Source organism: Rhinoraja longicauda, chromosome 8, assembly GCF_053455715.1.
Source record: "Rhinoraja longicauda isolate Sanriku21f chromosome 8, sRhiLon1.1, whole genome shotgun sequence".
Taxonomy (NCBI): Eukaryota; Metazoa; Chordata; class Chondrichthyes; order Rajiformes; family Arhynchobatidae; genus Rhinoraja; species Rhinoraja longicauda.
This window is the reverse complement of record NC_135960.1, coordinates 31,460,928-31,484,509: the sequence shown is the minus strand read 5'-3', so window position 1 is coordinate 31,484,509 and position 23,582 is coordinate 31,460,928. Positions and strand designations below refer to the sequence as shown.

Below are 23,582 nucleotides of genomic sequence, written 5' to 3'. Positions count from 1 at the left end.
CAGATTTTTAGTGTGAGATTTTCACAGAACTTGACAACTCTTGATTAACTCCAAAGACGAGCTCGGCTCATCATTGAAACATCACCAGTATCTCAATCCATGCTCTTTCACTGCTATAATCATCTTCACCAACTTCTTCTGGCTCCTTAGATAGTCCCAATCGGTCAAAAAAAGGTAGGAAAACAATGTAGTCTAGCAATAACCAGTCAAATGCAAAATGAGTACTTACCCATTACCAGTGGAGTCCCCTTCCTCGATGCCAAGCTCTTTCTTATTATCCTTTACCGGGATCAGGCTGCCCCCATCTGGAAGATGTGGAAAGAGAAATCTAAAAGAAAGCAGAACCACAAATCAATTATGCATTACACAAAAGAGATATAAGAGACAGGAGATGCTGGAACCTTGAGCAAAAGACTAACTGCTGGAGGAACTTAGCGGGCCTGGCAGCATCTGTGGAGGGAAATGTACAGATGACATTTTGGACAGAACTCTTGCTTTACACAATTTTGTATTTTCTGAGCAGTTGAATCAATCGCAGACCATATCGTAATTGAAAAGAATTGTCCTTACCTGACCAGCTGAAAGATGCGGATTAGGTAAGATTTGATTTCGTTGACTGCTTGATGAAGTAACCGGCGGTTAGCACCGACTCCCACATAGGTCATTCTATACACCGCCACCAGTGTCTCCACGAGATTCCCCAGTGGATGCAGAGGAGTGTCACATGCCTGTGCAAATCAGGAACGTGGGTCAATCTCATGTTCTTTTTGAATAACTGAAATTAAATGTCTGAATAAGAGGCAAGAGCTGTCATAGGCACAAAGGAATGATATCTGTAAAATGTACATAGACTGCAAAGTCCTCAGCTCTCAGGGAGGGGAGGTGGGAAAGAAATAAATAGCGATCTGGTATCTGCACCGCGCAGCTACCAGCAGCAGATGCCTATGGCAATGCCATGAGAATTGGCTGCAAATCAATTCCAAAGGCAAGTTTGAAGCCTGACATTCATTTGGTGCTTACACAACAGCTGCACTGGTTCTACTAACATCGCACCAATTTTGGTCCCAACAAAATAGCTTTCAATCTTCAGTATCATATTCGGTAGTCCTGGGACTGCAACACGTTGGGAAGCCACTTCATCCACAACCTTAATTTGACCGGTTCACCTCCAAGGAAGAGGGAAATCTGTGCTAAGTCATGCAGAAAACATCAATATTGACGAACACCCAGTTTCCTGAATTTATACTGATCCAATCAGCATTACGGATTCACTGCCAGTGTGTTACTGCCAGTACTAAACAGGTTCAGACTCAAAATGGAGTCTGAAATACCATCAGAGAATCTTAACCCACTTCTATCTCATCAGGAATCAGATATCCTTTCGGCCTAGATTTTATTTCCCTCAAACCTTTTGGTAGCGAATTTACAATCAAGGCTGAATGTTCCCATATTTGGTCATCTCCAAAAATAAATACTGCAGATGCTAAAAAAATCAAAGTTGAACAGAAGATGCAAAAATATTCAGGTGGTCAGGAAGCATCCATGGAGAAACTGAGTCAGATCAGTAATTTTCATGAGAAATCTGATGAAAGGATAATTACTCTTCTCTTTATGAATGCTGCTTGACCTGCTGAATATTTCTAACATAAATCTTTATTCAACTAGGGAATCCTTGGGGGTTTATATATTGTATATTATGCAAAAGACCTTATTTTTTTTGTCAAAGAACTAAATAAAACACAACAATCACGCTTCAATACCTTTATTAAGTATCTCCTAATGGCCTCGTACTTATCCAGTGTGATGGGGCCAACAATCTGAGGGATAATTTCCAGACTCTCCAGTGTTTGTGCATGAGATCGGCTCTGGAAATCAGGGCTAGATGCGTCAACAAAGGGTAAAAAAAAATATGCGTAAGAATTTGTCATGTACACAAAGGTCCAAATGGATTTTGGGTTATTACCACAAACTGTTCTGGGGATGTAAGCAATACATAGAAACATAGACCGCCAATCATTGTGATCATAGCTGATCATCCACAATCAGTAACCTGTGCCTGCCTTCTCCCCATATCCCTTGATTCCACGTGCCCCTAGAGCTCTATCTAACTCTCTTTTAAATTCATCCAGTGAATTAGCCTCCACTGCCTTCTGTGGCAGAGAATTCCACAAATTCACAACTCTCTGGGTGAAAACGTTTTTTCTTACCTCAGTTTTAAATGACTTCCCCTTTATTCTTAGACTGTGGCCCCTGGTTCTGGACTTCCCCAATATTGGGAACATTTTTCCTGCATCTAGCTTGTCCAGTCCTTTCATAATTTTATACATCTCTATAAGATCACCTCTCACCCTTCTAAACTCCAGTGAATACAAGCCCAGTCTTTCCAATCTTTCCTCATATGACAGTCCCGCCATCCTGGGGATTAACCTCGTGAACCTACGCTGCACTGCCTCAATAGCAAGGACGTCCTTCCTCAAATTAGGAGACAAAAATTGCACACAGTACTCCAGATGTGATCTCACATGTGGTCTTTACTCCTATACTCAAATCCTCTCGTTATGAAGGCCAACATGCCATTAGCTTTCTTCACTGCCTGTTGTACCTGCACGCTGACTTTCAGTGACTGGTGTACAAGGACACCAAGGTCTCATTGCACTTCCCTTTACCTAATCTGACACCTTTGAGATAATAATCTGCCTCCTTGTTTTTGCCGCCAAAGTGGATAACCTCACATTTATCTACATTATACTTCATCTACCGTGCATCTGCCTACTCACTCAACCTGTCCAAGTCACCCTGCAATCTCCTAACATCCTCTTCGCAGTTCACACTGCCACCCAGCTTTGTGTCATCTGCAAACTTGCTAGTGTTACTTCTAATTCCATCATCCAAATCATTTATATGGTAAATAGTTGTGGCCCCAGCACCGAGCCTTGCAGCACTCCACTTGCCACTGCCTGCCATTCTGAAAAGGACCCATTTATTCCTACTCTTTGCTTCCTGTCTGCCAACCAATTCTCTATCCATGTCAATACCCAACCGCCAATACCATGTGCTCTAATTTTGCCCACCAATCTCCTGGGTGGGACCTTTTCAAAGGCTTTCTGAAAGTCCAGATACGTCACATCCACTGGCTCTCTCACATCCACTGGCTCTCTCACATCCATTTTACTTGTTACATCCTCAAAAAAATCCAGAAGATTAGTCAAGCAGGATTTCCCCTTCATAAATCCATGCTGACTTGGACCAATCCTTTTACTGCTATTCAAATGCGCCGTTATTATCATATCATCATATCATATATCTACAGCCGGAAACAGGCCTTTTCGGCCCTCCAAGTCCGTGCCGCCCAGTGATCCCCGTACATTAACACTATCCTACACCCACTAGGGACAATTTTTACATTTACCCAGCCAATTAACCTACATACCTGTACGTCTTTGGAGTGTGGGAGGAAACCGAAGATCTCGGAGAAAACCCACGCAGGTCACGGGGAGAACGTACTATCTCTTTAATAATTGACTCCAGCATCTTTCCCACCACCGATGTCAGGCTAACTGGTCTATAATTCCCCGTTTTCTCTCTCGCTCCTTTCTTGAAAAGTGGGATAACATTAGCTACCCTCCAATCCACTGGAACTGATCCTGAATCTATAGAACATTGGAAAATGATTGCCAATGCACCCACGAGAGCCACTCGAGTACCCTGGGATGCAGACCATCAGGCCCTGGGGATTTATCAGCCTTCAGTCCCATCAGTCTACCCAATACTATTTCTCGCCTAATGCAAATTTCTTTCAGTTCCTCTGTCTACCTAGATCCTCCGTACTCTAGTACATCTGGGAGGGTGTTTTTGTCTTCCTTAGTGAAGACAGAAACGAAGTATCTGTTCAACTCATCTGCCATTTCCTTGTTACCCATAATAATTTCAACCGTTTCTGCCTTCAAGGGACCCACATTTGTCTTTACTAATCTTTTTCTCTTAACATACCTAAAGAAGCTTTTACTATCCTTCTTTATATTCTTGGCCAGCTTACCCTCGTACTTCATCTTTTCAGCCCGTATTGCCCTTTTTGTTACCTTCTGTTGTCCTTTGAAAGTTTCCCAATCCTCTGGCTTCCCGCTACTCTTTGCTATGTTATTCATCTGAACACAAATGAGGCCATCTTCAATGCCAATCATCAGTTACCTTGAAAGGAATCAAGATTCTCCATGTGGCAGGAGAACACTGTCATATGCAAGTCAGACAGGTAGAGGTGGCAATTCCCCTTCCTGAAGATTAGAAAACATTTGGGATTGTATGGTGATCTGCCAGCTCTAAATATTAATTTTGGGTGTTATCAGCCTATTAATGTCTAAATTTGCCGAGTATCTCAATTTACAGTGAAGATGCAACTTTTGAGACCTAAAGCATTAAACTGCTCAATTAGATTTAAAACAGCAGTGTTCATGTTCTTATTTGGAACCAAAGCATCTTGCAACACATCAATTGTATTTGAAGTAAGTGTTACTTTTGGGTCATGTTGTAACCAATATATACACAGTAAGTTGCCACAAAAAGTGATGCCATAAATAATTACACTGGTATCAGGGGGTGATGGCTACAGTGACAGAGGGATGGTAATTGGGGAGAGGAAACAAGACATGAGGCGATCAAGAATGAATAAAAGAGAAGAGATTTCTGAGGATGAAAGCAGCAGAGGACATGAGTAACGAGGGGTAAGGGCACAAGTCAAAAAACTTTCAGCTAAAGGTATGTAGGTTAATTTGACTGGGTAAATGTAAAAATTGTTCCTAGTGTGTGGGGATCGCTGGGCGGCGCGGACTTGGTGGGCCGAATAGGCCTGTTTCCGCGCTGTATCTGAAATATGAAAAATATGAAATAATAAAGGTGCAACTAAGTTGGAAACCATTGGGGAACTTTCTACAACTGTCCGGAGTTCTACTCACGTTTTAACAAGAACCTATCCACAATGGAGGCAATCATCCAGCTTAGTTTGGAGATACAGCATGGAAGCAGGCCCTTCAGCCCAGTAAGTTCATGCCAACTATCGATCACCTGTCCACACTAGATCTATGTTATCCCACCTTCTTATCCACTCTACACACTAGGGGCAATTTTTAGAGGCCAATAAACCCACAAACGCACACACGTTTGGGAGGAAACTGGACCACCTGGAGGAAACCCACGCGGTCACAGGAAGAACATACAAATTCCACACAGATAGTACCAGAGGTTAGGATTGAACCCAGGTTACTGGCACAGAGACAGCTGCTTTACCAGCCACATCACTGTGCCACCTCTTGCTTCCCTCTTGGCTCTTGGTTCCTCTAGCTGTCAACACTCACCTGTCCTTGTGTTGCCGTTTGCTCGTGGTGAGACACACTGCGATGTTCTCCCAGGCCCTGAGTACATCCCCATGCCCAACAGATTCACAGCCGAGCCGGCCCCAGCACTCATTAAACACAGCCTTCCACTTCTCCTCTGGGTCGACCGCCAGTTTACCCAGCTTCCTGCAATTACATCCATATGTCTCTATGAGCAGTTGAATGAACTGGACCATAAGAATGAGATATCTCTAAAAAATAAACTGTTGTATAAAGGACCATAGCTCATGAAACCTGGAATTTTACTTCTCGGGTAAACATCGACCGTACTCAACAAACCAAGGACAGTAAGGCTCTATTAATCCAGCACATGAGCCTTTTGTGATGCCTTATTAGCAGATGTCATATTAACACTACAATTTATTTTAAATTCAGCAGAACACATTCTCCAATGAATCTAATACATTTCAAGGGAGTGCAGGAACCAGGCCTCTGGTGAGAGGAACAGGAACTTGGCAAGCACCACCTGGGAGGTAGATGCTGAACCATGGGAATTTTTGTATCGTCAGAGAATGGATTATCAGAGTTTTACTGCACAGGTTTGGTTCAGCTCAGATTCTGTATTGAGAATGTTTTATTGCACAATCTCTGCAAAGCCAAGAACATGGACATATGTAACATGGCTGTTTCATTCTACTTGAAAACTTAATTACAATTATTTAATGTTACAAATCCAGAATCTGCCAAATATTGGAAGACGGTATCCAGAGATTCTACCTCTTTCAAAACTCTGGGACATAAATCATCAAGCCCTTGGAATTTATCAACCAACATATCTGGTAATGTTTCTGAGAGTATTTGGATGCGTGACTGGAGAGGGAGCCACAAGGGGAGATAAGAGTCTAGTCAATGGTTCAATGGCACTTTATTATCACATGTACTAAGGTACAGTGAAATTCCTTTTTGCATACAATTCAGTATCAGGATGAGAAACAGGAGACAGCAGCCACGTGAGAGGCAGGAGACCTCAACCTGAGCAAGAGGCAGGAGACATAAATCACCGTCTCACCTGTGTTGTACTTGAAATGCAGGATTTTGTTGGGATGGTTTAAATGAGCTTCATTGGTTGCATCTCCCTTCAGGGGGTTGTGGTCAGGGAATTTACATCGTGTCTTACTCATGCTTCAAATAAAAAACACCTGGACTGGAAGTCTTAAGTTACAAGGACAGACTGGATAGGCTGATACTGTTTAACTGGAGCGAAGGAGGCAGAGGTTTGACCATAGAAATTTATAAAATGATGACGGGCATGATCACAGGTTTATTTTCCCAGACTAGGGGAGTCTGAAACTAGAGAGCACAGCTTTAAGGTGAGAGGGGAGATATGTAAAGATTGGAATTAGTTTATTGTCACATGTACCAAGATACAGTAAAATACTTTATTTGCATACTATATTGCAAATCAAACATTGCACAAGTACAATCAAACAACACACAAGTACAACAAGTAGTGCAAAGAAAAATATATCAGAGTGCAGGATATAGTGGTACAGCAATAGTGGTACAGAGAAAGTGCAAGATTCCCAATGAGTTAGGTTGGGTGATTAGGAGTACATCCTAGCTTATGGGAGGACATTCAGTCATCTGATAAGAGCAAGGACAAAGCTGTTTTTGAATCTCATAGTATGTGCTCAAGCTTTTGTATCATTCATCTGATAGAAGAGGGAACGACCACGGTGAAAATAGTCCCCGATTTTTGTTGGCTGCTTTCCCAAGATAGCGTGAAGTGTAGATGGAGTTAATGTTGACGTCTCTCTAAAGTAAGACAGAGATTTTTAAATCCATTAAACTTTGGACCTTCCCAATAGTTGCAAACCCAAAGGGACTGTTTTTCCACAGAGGGTGAAGGGTATGTGGCAAGAAATGACAGAGGAAGTGGTAGAAGTGAGTACAATTACAATGTAAGACATCCTTACAGATTTGTTAATTGGAAAGTTTGTGGGATATGGGTCAAATGCAGGCAAATGGAATGGCTAATTAAAAAACCTTGGTTAGGCTGCATGATCTTGGGTTATGGGATGGAGTCAGTCAAAACTAAATATCCATTGTATGCACTCCATGTTGAAATATCCCCAGTAAAGTTCCTGGTTTAGTTTAGAGATACAGCGAGGAAACAGATCCTTCAGCTCACGCAGACCATAAAGCAGTTAAGTTTAGAGATACAGTGTAGAAACAGGCACTTCGACCCACCGAGTCTGCACTGACCAGCCGTCCCCGCACGTTAACACTATCCTACACACACTAGGGACAATTTAACATTCATATCAAGCCAATTCGAAATATAGAAAATAGGTGCAGAAGGCCATTTGGCCCTTCGAGCCAGGACCGCCATTCATTGTGATCATGGCTGATCATCCACAATCAGTAACCTGTGCCTGCCTTATTCCCATATCCCTTTATTCCACATGCCCCTAGAGCTCTATCTAACTCTCTTTTAAATTCACCCAGTGCATTGGCCTCCACTGCCTTATGTGGCAGAGAATTCCACAAATTCACAACTCTCTGCGTGAAAAAGTTTCTTCTCACCTCAGTTTTAAATGGCCTCCCCTTTATTCTTAGACTGTGACCCCTGGTTCTGGACTCCCCCAACATTGGGAACATTTTTCTTGCATCTAGCTTGTCCAGTCCTTTTATAATTTTATACATCTCCATAAGATCCCCTCTCATCCTTCTAAACTCCAGTGAATACAAGACTAGTCTTTCCAATCTTTCCTCATATGACAGTCCCTCCATCCCAGGGATTAACCTTGTGAACCGACGCTGCACTGCCTCAATAACAAGGACGTCCTTCCTCAAATTAGGAGACCAAAACTACACGCAATATTCCAGATGAGGTCTCACCAGGGCCTTATACCACTGCAGAAGAACCTCTTTGCTCCTATACTCAAATCCTCTCGTTATGAAGGCAAACATGCCATTAGCTTTCTTCACTGCCTGCTGTACCTGCACGCTTACTTTCAGTGACTGGTGTACAAGGACACCAAGGTCTCATTGCACTTCCCCTTTACCTACTCTGACACCATTGAGATAATAATCTGCCTCCTTATTTTTGCCACAAAAGTGAATAACCTCACATTTATTTACATTATACTGCATCTGCCAACTCACTCAACCTGTCCAAGTCACCCTGCAATCTCCTAACATCCTCTGCGCAGTTCACACTGCCACCCAGCTTGATGTCATCTGCAAACTTGCTAGTGTTACTTCTAATTCCATTATCCAAATCATTAATATATATTGTAAATAGTTGCGGCCCCAGCACCGAGCCCAGGCACTCCACTCCAGCACCAGGCACTCCACTCGCCACTGCCTGTGATTCTGAAAAGGACCTATTTATTCCTACTCTTTGCTTCCTGTCGGCCAACCAATTCTCTATCCATGTCAATACCTTACCCCCAATACCATGTGCTCTAATTTTGCTCACCAACCTCTCGTGTGGGACCTTATCAAAGGCTTTCTGCAAGTCTAGATACACTACATCCACTGGCTCTCTTTCATCTGTTTTACTTGTCACATCCTCAAAAAATTCCAGAAGATTTGGCAAGGAGGATTTCCCCTTCATAAATCCATGCTGACTTGGACCAATCCTTTTACTGCTATCCAAATGCGCCATTACCTCTTTAATAATTGCATCCAGCATCTTCCCCACCACCGATGTCACGCTAACTGATCTATAATTCCCTGTTTTCTCTCTCTTGCGATCGCCGAGCCTGCGCTTGGTTTCGCCATTTACATTGGCTGAACACCTGCGCTCGGTCCGCATTAATCAAACTGATCTCCCGGTGGCCGAGCACTTCAACTCCCCCTCCCATTCCCAGTCTGACCTTTCTGTCATGGGCCTCCTCCAGTGCCATAGTGAAGCCCACCGGAAATTGGCGGAACAGCACCTCGTATTTCGCCTGGGCAGTTTGCAGCCCAGTGGTATGAACATCGACTTCTCCAACTTTAGATAGTTCCTCTGTCCCCCCCGTCCCCTCCTCCTTACCAGATCTCCCTCTATCTTCCTGTCTCCACCTATATCCTTCCTTTGTCCCGCCCCCCTAACATCAGTCTGAAGAAGGGTCTCGACCCGAAACATCACCCATTCCTTCTCTCCCGAGATGCTGCCTGACCTGCTGAGTTACTCCAGCATTTTGTGAATACAAACCTTCGATTTGTACCAGCATCTGCAGTTATCTTCTTATTTTACTTTAAGTTCCTTTGTTTAAGTGACTTCAAAGCCAGAGACAGAAAGGAATAACTGTTGGGTATTGGGAACAAAAGGAGAAACTACAAGAAAGGCTCAGCAAGCCTGGCAGCATCTGTGGAAAGAAATGTTAACATTTTGCCTCTTCCACCTGTCGTCAGAATTGTGAAAGAGAGATACAAGTTAGTTTTCAGTAGCAGAGAAGGCAGGGTAGGGATGTGCAAAAGAAAGAGAGTTTCTGTGATAGAATGAGTATTTTGATTTACATTTAGCTTGGAGAATTGGGGTTAGCTGTGACTATGGAACTAGTGAATGGCATTGGGATGACCCAATGCCCATAAAAACATTCCCCTTATAAATTCCCTTTCAGAAATGAGAATAGCCTTTACCCTCTACTGTCATTGTAAATGGACACGTTTGTTAATTGATTTCCTTGCTTTACAGGAAGGGCATGTTTTCAGTATCCCATTCCTAAAAGATATATTAAAAAAATTGCAGATTGTCTCGAACTATCTGCAAAACACAAAGTGCTGGAGTAATTCAGCGGGTCAAGCAGTATCTGTGGAGGGAATGGACAGGTGACATTTTGGGTCAGAAGAAAGGTGCTGACCCAAAAGTTTGTCTGCCCATTTTCTCTACAGATGCTGCCTGACCCACTGAGTTGCTCCAGCATTTTGTGTTTTACTTAAGATTCCAGCATCTGCATCCCTGGTGTCTAGAACTCTGTTTGCTGTGTCCATTCTGGTCGTTAAATAATTGGGCAGAGCTTGCTGCTCCATATGTCCTGATGCCATTATAATGTGAAATGCCTCTCCAACACAATACCACAGGAGTTGGAGCTATTTGATGGGGAAAGAAGGAGAAGTTGATGGAGTAAAAAATAAATGTAAAAGCCTCCAGGAAATGAGTTTTGCATTTGCACCACCACATAACCACTCCTGCTACCACAGGTCACATCTGCAGGCAGTCATATTGTCACTTATTGAGAACTGAGCAATAGTGGCCCGTTCTGGCACTTCTCGCAAAGTTTCAATTAACACCTCACATCAACATATCAGAGAAGACTCCAGACACAGTTGCTAGCTGGACAATGCAAGTTTCTTCAAAACTGATCTTACTTACAACACACGGGCTTTCTCTCCATCGTTGTCATATAAATTAGGTTTGAAGTACGTTCCGGCAACTTTAATCCCTGCTCCCCACTCTCCACAGAAAGTTCCTTCAAAGTAGTCACCATTTGCCATGGTCAGAACTCCCTGTATGAAAAAAACACTTAGTAAGTCAATTTTTTGGCAAGCAATCAGAGATTTGCAGGTGTAAATTAAAGTCTACCCCAGATTTTCTCAGATCTAGGAAATGCGAAAAAACCTTGGAGATGCTGAAAATCTGGAAATAAATACAGAAAATGCTGGAAACATCCTGCAACATCTAGCAAAGAGGAGTAGAATTAAAACTTTAGGTTCAAGATCCTTATTCCCCAGGTTTATCTTGTCCCTAAAATGTAACCGTTTCTTTTTCCACAGATATTGCCTGACCTGCCAAATAATCCACACTTTCTGGCTTTTATTTTGCAGATTTTGGCCAGTATGGTCACAAACCAATATTGCATTGCTTCTGTTCATATTCTGAATTAATATTTTAACTGAATTGGTCTTGTGGTTGAGAAACTAAAATCCCACCACCAACAGTACCTGCCACAGAATTTAAAATGAACAAAGCAAAAGGTTAACATTGAATTGGTTAGGTTTCATGAGCTGCCATTATCAATAGAAGAATCTTCCCTCATTCCTCGCCAATGTTTATTTCTCAATCAATATCACTTTGACAATTTTCCTTGTCATTGCCGCATTGTGGTGTTGGGACATTTCTTGCATTAGAACATTAACCTGGATTTGGCAGAGGTGTTTTGGAACAACGTGTAGGAAAGAACTGCAGATGCTGGTTTAAATCAAAGGTAGACACAAAATGCTGGAGTAACACAGCGGGACAGGCAGACTGAAGAAGGGTCTCGACCCGAAACTTCACCCATTCCTTCTCTCCAGAGATGCTGCCTGTCCCGCTGAGTTACTCCAGCATTTTGTGTCTATTTTAGAACAAACCTGGCTTTGAAAATCCTTGCTTTTCATTCTGGCACAGTCCAAAGCTCAAATGGCTCCACTCACTGTGGTTCAAAATTACCCAAAACCGAAACAGTGGCAAACTATCTTATTGAGTCTGTGAACTTCACCCAGTTTGCCAGCAAAGTTTACATTTGTGACCCAATAAAAGTGCAAACTGAAATCACCACAGCAAAATCAGCAGAACAAATAAAACTACGTGGCTCCGCACACAGCCAGATCAATGGGAGGTTAGGAACATCGTGAATCTCATTTGGATTTGGTCATCCAGCCGCACAAACCCATTCCCATAGTTGTTGTAATCTGCATTCTAAAGCATTGTCTAATTCATGAACCTAATGGGACACTCTTAGCCCACTCTTAGCAATCTGAGTTCCCTGCCATTATCCCTCAACTGCTCAGTCAGTAACCCTATGTAAACACCGACCCCTTTACATCCACACCCATGGTTGATGGTTTTACCTTTCCATTTAAGATCCAGTCATCAGAGAACTCTCCTTCAAAGCTGGTATCATCCTCAGAGAGAAGGATGCCATAGCCCTGTGCAGATGAAATAAGCATTCAATTATTGGTCAGCACTCAGTCATAAAGTCATAGAGTGATACAGTGTGGAAACAGGCCCTTCGGCCCAACTTGCCCAAACCGCCCAACATGTCCCAGCTACACTAGTCCCACCTGCCTGGGCTTGGTCCATATCCCTCCAAACCTGTCCAATCCATGCACCTGTCTAACTGGTTGAAAAAAGTACAGAGAAACAGACAAATCCTCATGAAACAGACACATCAATTTAGTCACACAGCACAGAAACGGAGCTCTTCCACCCACTCTGTCCATGCTGACCATGTCTAGCTATGATAATTAAATTTACTTTAGCTCATATCCCCTTCTTTATCCAAGTACCTGCCCAAATGCCTTTTAAACACTAATTTTAACTGGTTTGTATTACTTCCTCTGGCAGCTCATTCCAGTAAATCACTACCCTCTGAGTGGAAAAATCACTCCTCAGAACTCCTTAAAATTTCTCCTCTCTCACCTTAAACCGGTACCTTCTAATTTCAGGCTCCACTGCCCTGGGGGAAAAGTATATCCTACCTGTGCCAAGCAGCAACACAGGTGCAAATGGTTAACAATTCCAGAAAATGGAGCCAGACATCAATGAACTGACTGGCGGACTAACTAATGCTCGCTCGTCCTGCGATGTGCTGCTGTAGTATGATAGAATCTCATACCTTTTTGAGCCCAAGCCCAAGCGAGTTCAAAGGGAGAATCATCGGTCAAGGTTCGAAAACTTGTGAACCAATTCAATGGCTTAAAATCATGAGGCAGCTGACAAAGGAGATTATGCCGCTAACAAAATGACACAAAGTGCTGGAGTAACTCAGCAGGTTAGGTAGCATCTCTAGAGAATATGGATAGAGCACTTTGTAAAACCCTTCTTCAGACTGTTAACAAATCTGAATTGAGTTTGACCCAAGGTTCTATGCCACAAGCACAACTTCCTCATAAAGCATTTTCAAATCTTGGACTAATTCCTCTAAAAAATATAACCAACTTGGGCTTAACCATTCCAAAGGCAAAGTGGTACAGAAAACTTTTCCGCCCACCGCGTTCTGACAATGTTAAGGTCAATCACCCACCATGATTAAATCAGAAGAAATGATTTATATTAGCTTCATCAAAATTAGAAATATTTTCTTAGCTTTCTGTAGTCTTCTGGAATAAGTCCAGTATTTAATTTCTCCTTTTAACCGTAAATCGATCCTGAAAACACTATTTTATACAAATTTTAAAAAAACTACTTTACCCTTGCATCCCAATTCAAAAACTTAAAATGCTGGCAAGTCATTTTGTGATTTTATCTACTTTCCTACATTTTCAGGGAAGTATATATCCAAATCCCAAGGTCATTCCTCACCCAGACCTCCAAGTGAGAGGTTTTATTCCTTGCTTTTCTTCCACAATATATTGCTTCACGACTCTATGCCATGGCAGCTGCCTCATCTTTGCTCATAACACATTCAAATTTATTTTACTAACTTAATTCTTACATTTGACAATAACCCAATGTCCAATAATTTTCATGTATTTGAAAACAATTGGCCATGCATTGTTACCCCTTGGTTGAGGGTCAAGAAACTAGAATATTAAAAACTGTTCCTCTGTCCACAGATGCTTCTTGATGTGCTCAGTTTAGAGACTTTTAGAGACTTTTGTTTTGCTTCTTTATCCCCTGATGATTATGGCACCACATAGCTTGAAAACTGAATTAAATATCATCATTACTGAGATAAAGGGTCTTTTGTCACAATTTGGATGTCAACTTCAGTAGGAATGAATTGGACTGAGCGGTCACCTTTCCATGTGATGCAAACAAATACTCACTGCCATTTTGTTACTGCTGAAGGCGCCTTCATAGTATAGACCAAACTGAGTGACCACAACTCCATTGCCATGGCGAGCATCATCCAACCACATGCCCATGTACTTCTCACCTCTGTAACAAGGGGAAGAACTGTTAAGTAAATTTGTTAATCGAGATTAAGGTTGAAAGCGTTTTGGCAAATTTCCAAAAGGAATTAACAAAGGAACATGTAGGTATATCAGCACAGAAAAGAAGAAAGGAAGGTACCTACTTGGTCAATGACATCAAAAAGATCTAAACATCAAAAATAAAGTGAACTAAATGAAGGGAGCAGGCAGCACAGGATGAGCAAAAACAAGCAAGGTTGTCAGAATTAAATGATATGTTGTATCCAGATCCTCTTGTGCTCTGGTGCCAACATACTGAAAACATTTATGATACCAAGCAGACTTTTACGACAACCGGCAACATCCAAAACCGATAACTAACTGCAAGGATGCATCAATACTACCAGTGGAATATCAATTACACTGTCTGTTTTTCCAAATCAATGCAATTCCCAATAATTCTAGACCCCTGCTGAGTAATATAATTATCTTGCATACACATTGACATGCAAAAAAAACTTGCAACTATAAACAGAATTTAGTGTGGGAAAACATTCATAGAACTGTAACCTGCCAGAAAATGATAGCAAGCCAAAGGAGATTTAGTAACAGACATCTTAAAAGTTTGGCTTCAAAATAGAATCGAGAAGTTCAGAGAATTTGAGCTTGGGAGTTTGAAGTTTGAAATATCAATGGTAGGGCAAAGGAAATTGGAGGTCTGCAATGAAACACTGAGGGTTGGGAGAGATGGTGGGTGTTTTGGGTGGGCTGGGGAAAGTAGCAATTCTGAAGCAAAAGACAGGTCTAGAAGCATTGCAGTGGGGAATTAGGTACCAATAAGGAGTACAACATGACAATAAGAATTTTAGATTGGAAACATTAAAGGAAAGTGTGCTATTGTGGAATGATGTGAATGCAGGATGATAGGAGTAGCATGGTGCAAGATGGAACATTGACTGCAGTGTTTTGGATGAACTGATATTTAGAGGTTGGATGGGAAGCTGAACATGTGTGTGGAGATGGCATTAATATGGATGAGTTTCAGGAGTTGGATTAAAGTAGAGTTACGCAAATTTTTATCCTGAGATTGGCAAACCTACCACTATGCATGGTTAGGATAAGTAACATGGATGAAGGAGAATTAACACAAAGCTATGCGGACAGTTATTTGAAGAGGAGTAGAAGGCTTAAGCAGAGCCCAGACAATGCTGTGGACAGGAAGGAACAAGTGATTAGTTTCTCCACAGTACTTCTATGTTATTCTGTTAGATTATAAACGTGGAAGTGAGTTGCCTTTTTAATGACGACAAAACTGGTGCTAAAGGTACAACCAGTCTGAACTTAATGTAGTTGTCCAAGAGGGTGTGCAGTCTGTACCAAGGATATTGTTTGTGATGAAGGCTTAAGATGTTGAAGGGAAAATCCAGACGAAGAGTCAAGTGGTCTGATAGAGGCATTAGAGTGCCGTTTCCCCAGCATAGATTTGGAATCTAATGTTATGATCTTTTATAGTTGTCACTAAGATTTGAAACAGGAAGGGGGTAAAGGATGGGCCTTTCCATTGCAGTTGGAACTCCCGAAGAAAAACTTGCTGCAGGTACTCAGACAATAATTAAACAGGCTGGGAGGGTCTCACTCAACTGAATAGATTCAGATTACTATATTCTCTTATACATCAGGCTGTAATTAATTTTGTTGGTAAATACAACAATAAATACAATGATGAATGCAAAATAGCAGAATAGTGCAAGCCCTGTAGTGCAATCCACGGTAGAGGAGAGCAAAAAATAACAATATTGGAATAACCAAAGGTATGTGACAGCATCTCTTGGAAGGGGATGTGGAATAGGTAATTGGTCTGATAGCTGATGCAACGTACCATGAAGATGGACTGGATGGAAGGAAATGACAAGCCTGTGATGGGACTGGGCTTTGTTCTCCAACCTCTGCATGGTCCAGTGGTCAAGAACAAAGCAGTTGCCATGCCAAGATGCATCCTGTCAGAATACTTTCAATACTTTCTCTGTAGCAGTTTGAGAGAATCCTTGTGGACATGCTAAATCTTCTCGGATGCTAAGAGCACTTAATGGCGGTACAGCAGTAGCTAGGAGTGTTAACACTGTCTCCAGAGAGTTGATAACTAACCAGTCGTCCGGGACAACCTTAGCATTGGCTTGGGATGGCATGTTGAATACTGAAAAATGGTAGAGATGAATCCCTTGGTCGATAAAAGGGACAGTATCTTAAAAAAGATATTGCAGGTCAAGGAAACAGAATTGAGCTATGACCATCACATTACAGCATCACGAAACATTGACTAAAAAGTAGATGCCTGTTGCTTTTCCCCTTGCCTGGAAATTTCTACGGTGCATACAATAAATGGAGAAACCCTCATTGTACAGCAGGATTAGGCGAGTCAGGAAGAGCCATTTTTCGGTGTACAATGAGCATTCTTGATGATATACTTCACCAAATGGTTCAAAAAGAGTAAGAATCGATTGTTTAATTATGCTCACTGGGAGCATGTAAATTAGAATTTTGATCAGAACTATATCAGCTCTTTGTATGGAAACCTATCAGCAAGGTTTCAGTGAAAATGGTCCCAAGAGGAAAGAGGGGACGGAGATGGTCAGCAGGTTGCAAGAATTGTCATTAAATGAGCTTTTTTCTGGAAGGATGGTAGGTTGATAGTGGCCTTGAAAAGAGGAGGACTAAAAATTTCTACTGTTTACAATCTCAGCTACCATGTGCACCAAATTGGAAATGCAGGTACAATTAAAGAGCAAATATAGGATATCCTGGAGAATGAGTAAGGAGAGCATGTGAAGAGGGGTGAAATTTGAATAAATTGCTTGTTCAGAGTTAGGTTGATAGGAGCAAAGATTTTGTGGAAGAAAAGCAGAAAAAAAAGTTTTAATCTCAATCTCATTTTATTGACAAAAAAGTTCCACAATGTCCTTACTCATTGTAGTTGGTAAGGAAAAAACAAGGAAGAAGCGTTTAATGCTTTTGAATGTCATTTTGGTGCAGACAATGGTTTTGACAAAGGACAGCAGATTCAAAATTATAGAATCTATGGTTGATGGACAGCTAAAAGATGAGTCTCAATGACTTGGTATATTTTACAACATATGATGCATCTTAAAAAATGCTGTGATCCTTCGGTGTCTATGTTTGTACCAAGTCCTATTCTCTTTTAATTACATCAAAAGCAGAATGTTACTGCAGTGCTAATCTGGATGGTATTTAATAAGCAATTCAACAAATTATTCATTTACAGAATCCTCTAACAGAGCTTTTTCTGTGTACCAAATATAACCAAGACCAATACTGCATTATGCCCAATTTATGCACACAAGACAGGCTCAATTCTGATATCCTTCTTGCATCAATAAAGGTATTTTTTCACACTCCAAGCATTATGTTTAAAAATGAATAGATCAGTTGTAGCTGTGGAACTGTTCTCCCCAGCAAAAGCCATCTCCTTCACAGCACTGACATACTCCTCATGCAACACTTCCATGCTTGAAGCCAAGAACTGTGGATATTATTCCAATTAATACTCCTACACAATTTTAATTCCCTTTTTTCCCCACAGTAGAATAATACATTTTTAACCGGAATTAGCAACGGATACTAGTTAATGATCGTCAATCTCCTCAATATTCCTCATTACTTCAAGTACTCCCAAACTTAATTGCTTGATGTAGCTACCCGCTACAAAGCAAGACAGAGGTAACATGGAGCCATGCCATTCATGATAAAAATTCAAGTAGCTGAAGGCAGTTTTTGTATGCAATTGCTCACTATTTAAGAATGGAATATAGACGTCACCACTTACGCAGAATTTTTACTTGACACTCCCATTTCCAGTTGCTCATTGTTTCTGATTATTCCAAATCTTCACTTTAAAGCCTTCTTTCAGTTTGCATTCATTCCTTTAAGCAATTTGGCACTCTCCACACTTTCGTACCAAAAATATTTTAGTTAGAAATTCTGAAACTACATTTAAGCAGGTTCATTCAGTACCTGTCAAATCAAGGATGTACTCGCAAATCTGCATTGTCCAAAACTTTCAAATGTTTTCCCCAAGGCATCCACAGGATAATAAATGACAGCGATCCATGTACAGTTAGTTAACATTGCCCTGTAGTTTCAGAGTCATGAAGCTGAACAGCTGTACAGACCCTTTATATACATCTATTTCAGTTTAGTCCTGCAACAACAAAGGAAGTGTGATGATTCAGGGCACCCAGAGGTCCCCATCCTAATGTCTGCACATAGGTAACAGTCCAAGTCCTGTCCCATCTCAGATGAACAGAGCTGTTCCACTTTTTCTGGCTGGGAAACAGCACCAAACGGGGATCATTACTACTTCAGTCAAAGCATGAAAAAGTCTTGTCGTGTGCAAGTCTCTGCCAGTATTCCCCTTTTCAGAAGATTATGCTCCATGTCCTCCCTTCAGTGGCCCTTCCTGGCCCACTGGACTTTCATTAGATGTTTGTATTGTTCTCACCATCTCCTGGGCCACAGTGGTAGTTCACTTTTCTGGACAATCATTTTTCAGGTTGTCAATGAGCATCTTTGCAGTCCAGGTTTGGTGATTATCATCACAAATCCAAAAGTATGAAGAAATCCAAGGTAATACTTTATTCATTGGAGTATAGGACGCTGAGGGGTAATTGTATAGCTGTGTACAAAATCATGAGGGGAATAGATAGATTGAATGCAGAGTTTTTTTTCCCAGTTTAGGGGAATCAAGAATGAGAGGGAAGAAAGGTACGATTTAATGTCCATTATGGGCCAGACCCTGGCCTTCGTCCTTCTGAATCTTCTTTGTTCCATTGGTGAGAATCTGTCCATCTCTGCCCAAACTAGACTACTGGGAATGTGATCTTCATCACCAACAGGTCCAAGAAAAATGTCCAGAATTAAATCAAGGATATTCCTGGTCGTCTATGATCTTAACCAAGGCATTTGACTCCATAAAACCTCATGGAGTGCCCACCAAGACCAGGTATTGGAGCCCTGAAATTTCTGCATGATCAGATGAAGATCCAAAATTGACATCTTCCACAGCTGGATTTGGTCAAACAATGATCATCCTCTCCATGATCACCATGCAGCCAACCTTCACCATCCATCTAAACAGAGATGATCCACCACCTGATCTCAGCCTCCACAATCAAGTGGATGGGAAACATCCACAAACCTTATTAAACTTAAAAATCACTAAGGACACCCACATCCTTCAGTTTGCTGCACAGTCAAATGCTGCACAGGCTCTGCAAGTGATATTATTTCACTTCCATATTTCTCATGATTGACTTGATCGTTGAACAAAATGTTCTCTAGAAACATCCCCCAAGCCAGGTAAATAGTCCTCTTCCATTGCATCAGAACCTAGACCATTTACCAGAATCAGATTAAGACCTTCTGGTGCTTCTATCAGGCGTTCAAGTCTAATCCTGGGGATCAAATTGGAGGATCTCTGGACTAACTCCATGAAATTGTATCCATTTGACTTGCCTTGCCCTGCCAATAACTGGATTCTCAACATGCCTCACATGCCCAAGAATTAGATTCTCTTTCCCAGCTCCTCATGGGCCAATGAGCTAAAGGGGGCTAATACAAGACATGCTCAAGGTGCCCTCAAGCAGAGAGGCATCTACACCAATGGCAGATAGAGCCATCTGTTAATTGTTCAACATAGTACCTCCTGGTCCAAAAAAACATGCACCATTGAAGCCCAACGACTCAACGCTAATGTCAAAATCTGGCAGTTCAGAAGGAAGGGGATGTACCCGAGGTGGCAAAATCTACCTCACTAAGCAACAACAGCTAACGCATAAATGCAACCAGAATCAGGCTTCTCATTCACTCAAAGAGCCATTGTGCCTGCGAAAATTCTTTCTCCATTACGAGGACTGCCATTTGGGATATTCAGAGGAACACAGGGGTGATCTTAAATCCAAGCTTTATTAGCTATGTGGATACAACATGGTTTGGAACCATGTGAAAGCATAATAGATGAGGGGATAGGGGATAATACCACAATACCACTAAATCAGTATGTACCGTTATTAACGGCACTATTTCTTGTAGTTTGCTGTGTGTAAAGTCGATGTTGTATCCAATGCAAAGGCTTCTGTGAAAACATCATCGTTTGAAAAGAATTTTACTACATCCTGAAGTTATAAAGGCATTATGAAAATGCATGCCCCTTTTACGCACCTATCTCCTGGATTATTAACTTTCCTCATTGAGGCAGTGAGCCAGTAGAGTAAAACTCTAAAGTTACATTCCTTGACCTGCAATAATAGTAGGCCCATTTCAAACAGGCTGTCATGTGGAGAACTTTTAGTCGGCCCATCATGAAGAGGATAACCTGATCACACATTCCATTTCTAATTACATCTATATTGAATAACAAGCTCACATTCACTTCTCGACCTCTCAGTGACAAAAATGGTGGCTTTGGCAAGAGTCTACATATTTAACCTGACAAGACAAATGGAGGCTGGTGCTAAGGTTGACGTGAATGGAATTGGGCAGGTGGGTTCAGATCTGCAGTCACTACTTGAGATTCTGGCTACACAGCAGTGCCAGGACCCATATCACAGTACGAAGAGCCAAGCTCCTTAGCTTAACTGTTAGTTTTCAGCCAGGAGAGGCCATTAGATTGGGTGCCATGCAGGAGTGAGGTGTTCCATGCATGGGGGAAGAGGAGAAGGCTGCAGGCAGATTGTGGCTGGGCTCACCCTGTGCCTCCCGCTGGCTGGTCATGGAATTGCACTGATGACGGCACCCGAGACGTCCATGGCCAGGACCATCCCACCCTCCTGGTGGAAGCAGGACACGTAGCGGCGGGTGTCCTGCAAGGGGGACAAGAACAGTCAGAAATGTGGGCAGGAAACAAAGCATAAAGAATGGATTCCTTCCATAACCCCCAGTTCTTGCCCTCCTGGTCAGTCATGACTGGGTAGGGGGGAGGGGGAAGAAACAGGATGGTTATTTCAGCTTCCATCCACCTCCCACTGCCAGTGATCTTCCACATGCAAACCCAGAATGAGAATGAAGGAGTCCGCCAAGGATTGATTGCAAGACAGATTCTATCCACATGAAATGCAGCAAACATACACCAATCAGGAATAGCTTACTTCACCATGCCTGCCTACCAACAATTCCTTGTGATCAAAACCACTGGATCAGAAGTAAAACAAGGGTCTTTGCGCAGAGGTTGACCTTTATAGAAAACTCATGACTTTATTTATTAAGTATCCGGAACATTTTTACCACTCTTCGGACAGTTGTTTTGCAGTGACATTCTTTGATGCAGATGCAAAGAGTTCAGGCAGAATAAAATGGGACAGTAGAGCATATTACAGGCTTCCTATGACTTGGTTGGGACTGACTGCATTGAACAAAGAGAGCAAAGAGACAGTGTGCCCAAGAGAACAGAAGAGAAGCAGAAGTAGCTTAGGCGTTGGTGAAGCAAGAGCATGGCCAATAGGCAGGTCAATGGCTGGAGTTATTTGAGGATACTGCAAAAATGACCTGTACAAATCTCCAGGTTATGAAAGAATTGGTTAAAGTAACAAATGTAAGCTCCCCATAATAAAGGGGATAGAGTCACACTGAGACATTCAGTGTGGCATTAAAAGAAATCAAAGGAAACAAGGTTTGATTCGCTGCTAGTTTATTTGGAATTTTTGTAGGCGTGGTTGGAAAATTACCTCACAACTCTGAAGAGATAGGAATTCAATCGTCCAGTTTATGTGGTGTTGCATTGGGGAGCTTGGAGAAAATTAAGACTGAAAGAAAAGGATCCAATTTGTGTTTTGTGTCCCTTCTTTTACATGTAGAAATTGGATATTTCTGAATGGACTGCACATGATTGGCTTTATATTTTTCCCCACAACTTCAAAAAAAAAACAAAAAGCTTGGTTAAATTGGCGGATCTAATAATATGTATTCAAAGAAACAATGGACCAAAGAGTTTCATAATGCCTCCTGAATTTTCAGAAAGAAATACAAGTACAACACAAACATAGATATCCAGAGCTGTATAAACACAGACTCTGATAACACTCTCTTCACTCTCACATGCTTCTGGTCACACACTCTTCAAGATACCGAACTCTCTTCACTTTACCACAGAGTCAGAAGGTCAAGGATTCAAGTTTCACTTCTGAAACTTTTTAAGCGCAGTATAGTACTAAGGAAGTGTAAGAAAGTAACTGCAGATACTGGTACAAATCGAAGGTATTTATTCACAAAATGCTGGAGTAACTCAGGAGGTCAGGCAGCATCTCAGGAGAGAAGGAATGGGTGACGTTTCGGGTCGAGACCCTTCTTCAGACTTCTGAAGAAGGGTCTCGACCCGAAACGTCACCCATTCCTTCTCTCCTGAGATGCTGCCTGACCTGCTGAGTTACTCCAGCATTTTGTGAATGTACTAAGGAAGTGGTACCCTAAGCAGCACTCAACTGTCAAAGGATACCAACTATAAACCGTTTTCTTAGGTGGACATAAAGGATCTCATGGCACTATTCAAAACAGAGCAGCAATGTTCTCTTTAATTTAATATTGAAAATTTACATTAAATCATTAACATTGGTATAGATCGCTTCATTGTCATATTCCTGTTTTTGGACGTTATCCACATGCACATCACCTCCTGTGGTCCTTGCATCGAAAAAATATACTTCAGAAGTATTTGTTATGCTGGAGAGCATGATTTGATGCTTCATGGTTGTAAAATACTGTCTAATTGGTGACTAATTTGTTTCCACCAATTAGATAGTATTTTACAGCCATGAGAAACCTTCAAAGGGAAATAGATAGATATCGAAAGAAAATACCTTAAGGATACAGGTATGGAGAAAGTACTAGACAGAATGGATTGCATTTCAAAGCCGACACTGATTCAATATACTATATTTGCACTTCTAGTCTTCAATTCTATGAAAGCTGCAATATAATTACGTTCTCTGCTCAAATCTATAACATTATGTAATTTTAGGAAAATAAATGGTCACAGAGCTTTTCTTCGACTCGAGTTGAATTGAGTCTTCATTGCATTCTGTTCTTGATGTTTAATAATATTTCACTCACATCATTACACTTCAGAGTACTTAATTCACTTAGTAACAACCCAGGTATGTCCTTGAAAGATGTCAATAAATGCAATTCCCTTTCAGCAATATTTTCTACAACTAAACAGCAAACTATTCATTTATTATCCTTTCCTTTCTAGAACACAAAGTAATGGAATAAATATTGCAGACAAAAACTCTATTCCACTTCTGTGTGAACTACTAATCTATATAATTTAACAGCATTTATCCAGAAGCTCCACGCATACTAAGTGACACTCTGTATTATTGTTAATGTGTTGGAATTGACCCATCACATCAGAAT

At 41.5% G+C, this 23,582-nt stretch overlaps 1 protein-coding gene across 7 annotated transcripts in view; it reads right to left on the bottom strand.

Moving 5' to 3' along the window:
- als2b (alsin Rho guanine nucleotide exchange factor ALS2 b) overlaps nucleotides 1–23,582 on the bottom strand; it is a 113,112-nt gene that overhangs the window by 19,630 nt on the left and 69,900 nt on the right. For 5 of the 7 annotated variants that reach the window (XM_078403513.1, XM_078403514.1, XM_078403511.1 and 2 more), the window contains 8 exons: nucleotides 20,921–21,034; nucleotides 14,073–14,184; nucleotides 12,153–12,230; nucleotides 10,696–10,829; nucleotides 5,349–5,513; nucleotides 1,761–1,878; nucleotides 571–728; nucleotides 230–328 (listed from right to left, as the gene is read on the bottom strand). In XM_078403513.1, the coding sequence (XP_078259639.1) occupies nucleotides 230–328; nucleotides 571–728; nucleotides 1,761–1,878; nucleotides 5,349–5,513; nucleotides 10,696–10,829; nucleotides 12,153–12,230; nucleotides 14,073–14,184; nucleotides 20,921–21,034 (978 nt within the window). The remainder of the gene's footprint in view (nucleotides 1–229; nucleotides 329–570; nucleotides 729–1,760; nucleotides 1,879–5,348; nucleotides 5,514–10,695; nucleotides 10,830–12,152; nucleotides 12,231–14,072; nucleotides 14,185–20,920; nucleotides 21,035–23,582) is intronic. The other 2 variants (XM_078403516.1, XM_078403517.1) reach the window with 1 other exon arrangement.